The following is a 7742-nucleotide window of genomic DNA, read 5'->3' as shown; positions in this document are numbered from 1 at the left end:
GGAGAATGTATTATACGGTCACGTGACGTCATGGAGAATGTATTATACGGCCGCGTGACGTCACGGAGAATGTATTATACGGCCGCGTGATGTCACGGAGAATGTATTATATGGCTGTGTGACGTCACGGAGAATGTATTATACGGCCGCGTGATGTCACGGAGAATGTGTTATATGGCTGTGTGACGTCACGGAGAATGTATTATACGGTCGTGTGACGTCACGGAGAATGTATTATACGGCCGTGTGATGTCACGGAGGATGTATTATACGGCCGCGTGATGTCACGGAGAATGTATTATACGGTCGTGTGATGTCACGGAGGATGTATTATACGGTCACGTGACGTCATGGAGAATGTATTATACGGCCGCGTGACGTCATGGAGAATGTATTATACGGCCGTGTGATGTCACGGAGAATGTATTATACGGCCACGTGACATCACGGAGAATGTATTATACGGCCGCGTGATGTCACGGAGAATGTATTATATGGCTGTGTGACGTCACGGAGAATGTATATACGGCCGTGTGACGTCACGGAGAATGTATTACACGGTCGCGTGACGTCACGGAGAATGTATTACACGGTCGCGTGACGTCACGGAGAATGTATTACACGGCCGTGTGACGTCACGGAGAATGTATTATACGGCCGTGTGATGTCACGGCGGATGACGTGCGCGGGGCGGTGACGATGATGGCGCGCTGTGCGGCCCAGGCGGTTGGCGATGTGGTGCTGGCCGGCGACCTGCTGACTATCCCCTCCACACCCGGCGAGAAGCTACTGTGCGGGCCTGGCCTGCGGCGCCAGGGTGGCGGACATCCCTGCGGCCCCGGTCTGGCCGTGTGCAAGCCCGGAGTGGTCCGGCACAAGGAGCCGTCCGTCTACTGGGTGGATTCGCAGCAGAAGCGGGTGAGCGTGTGCGGCGCAGCCCGGAGCCTGACCCGCCTTGTAACGGCCTCGGGGCCCGGCCGTGGGGAAGACCGCAGGCCCAGCGGGTGGTTCAGGCGGTCTGAACTAACCCAGTGCACGCGGCATTCATCATGTTTACACCAGTCTCTGATTTCTGGGCCTCGGGTGCTTCAACCTTCCTCTCCCAGCGAGTGCAGTCACCAGCAGGCGGCCTACACTGAGCATCCTCCCCACCTCCATCTGTGAGCATGGAATCCGGCATCGCTGAGACGTGTTGGGCCCATTCTGCCTTTTAGTTCTTGTCCTCAGGCGATCTACTTTAATCGTTTTCTTCACTGATCGCTGACACCCCTTCTCCTCTGCAAAGTAATCACCACATCCAAGGTTTTCACAGTTCCCTTCTACTCGTGCACCAGGGACTGGCTTTGCCCCTGTTGTATTAATGTGCCAGTATGATGCTAGGTTATTGCAGAAATTCATGATAGGATTCTACATATGAAGAAAAAGATGAAAGTAGATAGGAATTTACTGCCTGCAATTCTACACTGCACAGTGAATGCATCAGTATGACTGAGTTACCCCTTCATGAATTGTGATGCTGGTTCAATAATCTGCCTCGCACAGTAACTCATCACTATTTAAGGTATGACAATTGGCCTCAGTGTCTCGGAGATGATAAAAATCAGCCTGCGCCTATCCATCGCGCCCGGCTGAAAGTGCAACTGAACGAATGTTGGGTGAAGACAAAATTGGATTCAGCTGTCTTACCTTCCCTCCCCCCCCCCCCTCCCACACCTTCCATTTTTGTTTTTTGGTTAGCTGGCCGCCTGAGACATGAAAATCCATTGTGATGCATACGAGTCCCCAGATCAAGCTACTGTGAAATTCATACAAGTAGAGCGCTTAGATCTGGGTTGGCAATGTCCAAGGCTCGGGGACCTGAAGCGCGTGTGGGGTACTACTAAAGTTTAGCCAGCTAAAACCATGCCGCTTATCAGCACAGCAAAAGAACCAGTGTTAACAGCAAGATAGTTTTTGATCTTATGAGGTCTCTTGGATCAAAAGCACAAGCTCCCTGGAGCAGCATAGGTATGTATGCCTCGAACAAAATTCTGAAGCATACCTCATGGGCAGGTTGGTGGTTCTAAGCACAGATTTCTTAATACGTTAGCACCTCCCCTTTCAGCATTCTGAAGGGACCACTCCCTCCGCGACACCCTGGTCCACTCCTCAATCACCCCTAACAGCCCTTCTCCTTCGCCTGGCACCTTCCTGTGCAAGCGCAGGAGATGCAACACATGCCCTTTTACCTCCTCCCTTCCCACTGTCCAGGGCCCCAAACACCCCTTCCAGGTGAAACAGCGATTTACTTGTACTTCTTGCAATCTAGTATACTGTATTCGCTGCTCACAATGCGGTCTCCTCTACATTGGGGAGACCAAACGCAGTTTGGGCGACCGCTTTGCGGAACACCTCCGTTTAGTCCAAAAGGGTGACCCTGAGCTTCCGGTCGCCTGTCACTTTAATTCACTGCTTCACTCCCACTCTGATCTCTCTGTCCTCGGCCTATTACATTGTTCCAATGAAGCTCAACGTAAGCTTGAGGAACAGCACCTCATCTTTCGATTAGGCACTTTACAGCCTGCCGGACTCAACATCGAGTTCAACAATTTCAGATAATTATCCCTGCCCCCATTTTTAATGCTGTATGATTTTTGCCACTCCCATTTGCAACATTTTATCTTTCCTGCCTCTTACAAAAGTACAGGACGTTCTTTAAATTTGTTCCTCCCCTCCTAACCGCCCCACCCCCTGTCTCTGCACCTGCTTAATATCTGTTACATCTGCAGCTTTTTCCAGTTCTGATGAAGGGTCCCAGACCTGAAACATTAACTCTGTTTCTCTCTCCACGGATGCTGCCTGGCCTGCTGAGTATTTCCAGCATTTTCTGTTGTTATTTCAGATTTCTTAAGTCATTTGCTCTCTAGAGCACCTTTAAGGAACTGAGCAGTACTGTTTCAAAATATGCAAGTATAATGTTTGATCCTGTGTATCATTTCTAACTGGTTTGAAATTTGCTTATGTAATGCAGAGCAGATTCCATCTGGACAAGCGTTTAACATGGTTGTCTTATTGCATTCCCCCCCCCCCAGTATGTACCAGCTAAAGGAGAATATGTCATCGGAATTGTGACCACAAAGTCTGGGGATATATTCAAAGTTGATGTTGGAGGAAGTGAGCAAGCCTCGCTGTCGTATTTAGCATTTGAAGGAGCCACAAAGCGAAACCGACCAAATGTCCAAGTAAGAATTGTTTTTCTTAAAGCTTTAATAACTTAGACCAGATTGGATGAAAGAATACCACTGCAAACATTAAGATACTTAGATTGATGATGCAACACATACAGTAATTTTTATGGTACAGATTAACTCTGTATTCTCAATATGTAATCACTAATATAAAGCATAGCTCTTCAGTCATATGAATGGTTTAGCTTGATACAAGGTGATACTCCCAATTAGTTTTGTCTCAGCTACACTTGGGCAGATAACCCACCAACTGCCACAAGCTTGCCAGGGTGGTGGAAATGGGCAATTTTTAGAACACCTTATAGCCGCTTACTGATTTCAGGTGAACAGTGCAGTTCTAAAAGGGCTGTTCAGATATTCACAGCTGCAGATTCATAGCTGCGCCCGCCAGTGTCATCTACACCTATCACTTCTCTGCCACAGGAGTTGGTCCAGTCAAGAATCACTGTCAAATGTCAGTCAAAATAAGATTTAACAATTTAAAAAAAAAAAAAAAAAATCACATTTTGCAATAATGTGATTAAATGTACGCATGAAATTGTTTTTGTATCTTTTACCAGCCACATTCTAAACATGTCAAGTTTGCAGAATTTCACAGTGTGTATTAGTACAGTAGCTTGCTCTGAGTTGAGGTAGATGATGTTTACCATCTTGAGGATTTGTGAGTTTCTTTACTGTGTTTTAAGTCTTTTGACAAAAGCAGAGGTTGACTTCTCATAGCTTTATTTCAGCCAAGTTTCACATTAAAGTATAAAGAACTGCATCTTTTCACTCATGAACTGTTCAATTTGACCTTAGATGTTAGACAGTACCTGTGATTAACATCACCTCTGGTTTCTTTTGACATTTAGATAGAAAAAATATATTGCTCATCAAGAATGGATTTTAGTTTTGTTTTTTTATGTAATTTAATAAATACGAAGTGCCTCTAAATATCCCAAAATAGACTGGAATAAAGGTCGCAATGGGAATTTTTTTTAGAATGCTTCCAAGACTGGTTCCTAGGGCAGCATGTTTCAACAAGGAAAGAGCGATGCTTGATCTAGATCTGGGAAATGAAGTGGGGCAACTAACTGATGCAAGAGTAGAACAAAAAGAAACAGCTACGACATATTTAGGTTCAATGTAAGAATAGAAAAGGATAACGAGTCAAAGGTAAGGATGCTGGGCTGGAATTTGACATTTAATAGTGTTCCTTCATCATCATGGTAGGGGATGAGAGAAGCAAGGCTGGGGTAGCCAGAGATAATAATTGTTACCTGACAATACATGTTAAATTGTGAGGAACTCTGAGAACTGATACAAAGAAGCCAGCAGCCTGAGGACTAGAAACATGAAAGGTTCGCGCGGGCTGTGGGAAATACCAAGCTGGGAGCGGTGGACATTGTTTATATGGATCGGGATGGGTTTAACTCCGGCTAATAACACGCATTAAAAAAAATACCAAAAAAGTTAGCATGATAATCGCAGAAGTTAACTGACTAATTGACAGCCATGCTTGAAATGTTAACTTTTAAATTCAATATCTATCTCTTTCCTGACCTTTTTGTTTCGTTGTTGTAGGTTGGAGATCTTGTTTTTGCACAGTTTGTTGTGGCCAATAAAGATATGGAACCAGAACTGGTTTGCATTGACAGCTGTGGCCGATCCAACGGAATGGGAGTGATTGGACCAGATGGATTATTATTTAAAGTTTCACTGAGTATTGCACGCAAGTAAGTTGATGGCCTGGAAATTGCGGTCGGAGGCTTGCCACCTACGTACGCCTCCGAACCGCAAGAAAACTCCGTACTTACCTGATGGCTTCGGACTCTTACAGTCCTGGGACTGCAGGTGCACACCTGCATGAAGGCCCATGGATTCTAGTGGCGCACGCGGTTCACAAGCATCCCTGGGATCACGTGGACCAGGCCAACCAATGACAAAGGGAGATTCCTGTTGTGCTTATGGGTAATTTACGTATGGAATCCCCATAAGCATATTAGAAATCACCTTAAAAATATGATTTCACAACACTGAAATAAAAATAAATGATCACCAGGTTCAAAATGAATTAAAATACCATTTAAACATTCAAATTAAGAATTTGATTTTTTGAAAAATAAATTTAAACATTTTGAACTGGGACAAAATTGACAAACTAATTTTAAATGTAAGTGAATATTTAAATCATTAAAAAAAATTGATTTTAACATTTATTTAAACCAATACGCTGGTAAAAGAAGGCCTTGCGCCTGCTTTTACCAGGCGTAAGGGTTTGGTGGGTATTTGCTGGGCAGTAGTTGTGCTATTTGCCCAATTCTGCAGCAGTGAAAGTGAATTTCCAACGGATGGGTACGATCTGTTAAGGAGAAACTTGACAGATCAAGTTACGGGTTTGCGCGCATCGCATACCGAAAAGCAGAACTTGCGGGACACTTACAATGGCGTACGCTGTCATAGGCCCCGTAAAATCTGGGCCATTAATTCTGAGCACTTCACTACCAACCAGTTGTCTAATTACATTTTTAATTCTGAATTTTAGGCTACTTTCTCCAAACTCTGAAGTCATCAAGAATCTCGGAGAATTGTACCCTTTTGAGATAGTGATTGGAATGAATGGACGGATATGGGTAAAAGCCAAAACAATTAAGCACACTTTACTAGTAGCTAATGTGTTGGAGAGCTGTGAGAACATGACCACAGAGCAAAGGAAACATGTCTTCAAAAAACTGTCTGAAAATGTGCCATGAGTCCCAGACACTGGTGATTCAATAAGAACATTGGGAAGCTGGACAAATAGGCCCTACCCGCTCATTGAAGAATCAAACGATGCTGGAAGAAAAGAAGTCTGGGTTATAAAATGAGCAGTTTACCTGATGACTTTATGAAAGTAATAAATGTATTGGTTATTAGCTCTCTCATGTAATTGTGCAAATATTTTTTAAATATTTCATTAACAAGTCAAGACAACTGTTGAACTTCTCAAAATATTTTAAGTATACAAAATGTTGATGGTTAAGACTGGCTTCTTCCTGTAGAGTAGTTGAATGGACGGTCTTGATAGTCCAATAATTGATCAGACCACATCAAAATGGACCAAATAGGAATGTATACTGGCTGTGCTCTGATGATAACTAGAAAGAAAATAGGAAAGTCTTGGGGCAAATGATGGTTTATCCAGTGCCTTACTGTAATTTAAAAAACCACATGGTTTATGAATTTGAAAATATCATTGGAAAAGTAAGGTTTTATTTTTTTGAATGAAGTTCAGTAATATTGAATTATAATTTGTCTTTTTATTGATTAATTCCAATGGTCAATTCTGTATCATTGTTAAAATTGACATTATAGAAATAAAAATACTGGAGTTCAGAATCCATTGGCAGTTCTTTAGTCTTTCAAAGTAGAATCATTTTATAGTTTAGGTGCACAGGATTGACTATTGTAGTTAATGCACTAAAAAGGATATTTTTAGTGTAAATAAACTGCTAGAAATATAGTATTTACTTTTGCCTATTTCACACAAGTACATTGCAGATATATTTTGAGAAATGCTATTCGATAAGAACATAACATGAGAAATAAGAGCAGGAGTAGGCCATACGGCTCCTCGAGCCTGCTCCGCCATTCAATAAGATCATGGCTGATCTCTGACCTCAACTCCACTTTCCCGCCCTATCCCCATTTCCCTTGATTCCCCTCGAGTCCAGAAATCTCTTGGCCTCGAATATACTCAGACTCCGCATCTACAGCCCTTTGGGGTAGCGAATTCCAAAGATTCACAGCCGCTGAGTGAAGAAATCCCTCATCTCAGTCCTAAATGGCCGACCCCTTATCCTGAGACTGCCCCCTAGTTCTAGACTCTCCTGCCAGGGGAAACAATCTCTCAGCATCTACCCTGTCAATCCCCCTCAGAATCTTGTGTTTCAATGAGATCACCTCCCATTCTAAACTCCAGCGAGTGTAGACTCAATCTCTCCTCGGAACAACCCTCTCATCCTAGGGATCAATTTGTTGCACCGACTCTAAGGCATGTTACGTCCTTTCTCAGATGAGGAGACCAAGGCTTTGCACAGTACTCCAGGTGTGGTCTCACCAAAGCCCTGTACAATTGTAGTAAGACTTCCTTACTCTTGTATTCCAACCCCCTTGCAATAAGATCTTAATGTCCACAATGCATGTCAGTCAGCTCCTCTTATGTGCCTGTCATTGTTGCCAAAGTGCTCATTTAGCAGTTCTGCTTTACTTATTTACAGATCTGAGCGGTCCTGTCTCCCCTTTTCACTACATATGAGGTGCTTGAACTTGGATGTTGAGCATCTCTTCCGAGATACCTCTCCACTTGGTTGGGATACACTTTTCAAAATGTAAGGAATCTGCTTGTGGACCACAAGGACGTTGAGGAATATCTCCGTTCTGTGATTGGGACTGCAGAAAATCTGGTGCCCAAAACACACAAGTCTGGGTTTAGGGACATGTATATATCATTGGCAATGCTTGGGACAAAGTAGCCACACCTTCCCAGAATGTGTG

The 7742-nt window shown here is 43.6% G+C and overlaps 1 protein-coding gene across 1 annotated transcript; it reads left to right on the top strand.

Moving 5' to 3' along the window:
* The first annotated feature begins 668 nt into the window (after positions 1-668).
* On the top strand, positions 669-6708 carry exosc3 (exosome component 3). The gene is made up of 4 exons (XM_086007580.1): positions 669-918; positions 3072-3221; positions 4791-4942; positions 5752-6708. The coding sequence occupies exons 1-4, from the start codon at positions 700-702 to the stop codon at positions 5957-5959; spliced, it is 729 nt and encodes a 242-aa protein (XP_085863706.1). The 5' UTR covers positions 669-699; the 3' UTR covers positions 5960-6708.
* The last annotated feature ends 1034 nt before the right edge of the window (positions 6709-7742 follow it).

This window comes from Somniosus microcephalus, chromosome 2 (assembly GCF_052327205.1).
Source record: "Somniosus microcephalus isolate GS21.2 chromosome 2, FLI_Smic_1.0, whole genome shotgun sequence".
Classification (NCBI taxonomy): Eukaryota; Metazoa; Chordata; class Chondrichthyes; order Squaliformes; family Somniosidae; genus Somniosus; species Somniosus microcephalus.
Note: the sequence above shows the minus strand (reverse complement) of the source record. Positions and strands in the feature narration are given on the sequence as shown.

What these genes read in the sequence shown, in the direction of transcription:
- exosc3 (XM_086007580.1), top strand. Translation starts at nt 700, where the DNA reads ATGATGGCGCGCTGTGCGGCCCAGGCGGTTGGCGATGTGGTGCTGGCC. An exon ending in GAAACCGACCAAATGTCCAA is followed by an intron (nt 3,222 to 4,790) that starts GTAAGAATTGTT and finishes TCGTTGTTGTAG; the next exon opens with GTTGGAGATCTTGTTTTTGC. An exon ending in TCACTGAGTATTGCACGCAA is followed by an intron (nt 4,943 to 5,751) that starts GTAAGTTGATGG and finishes TCTGAATTTTAG; the next exon opens with GCTACTTTCTCCAAACTCTG.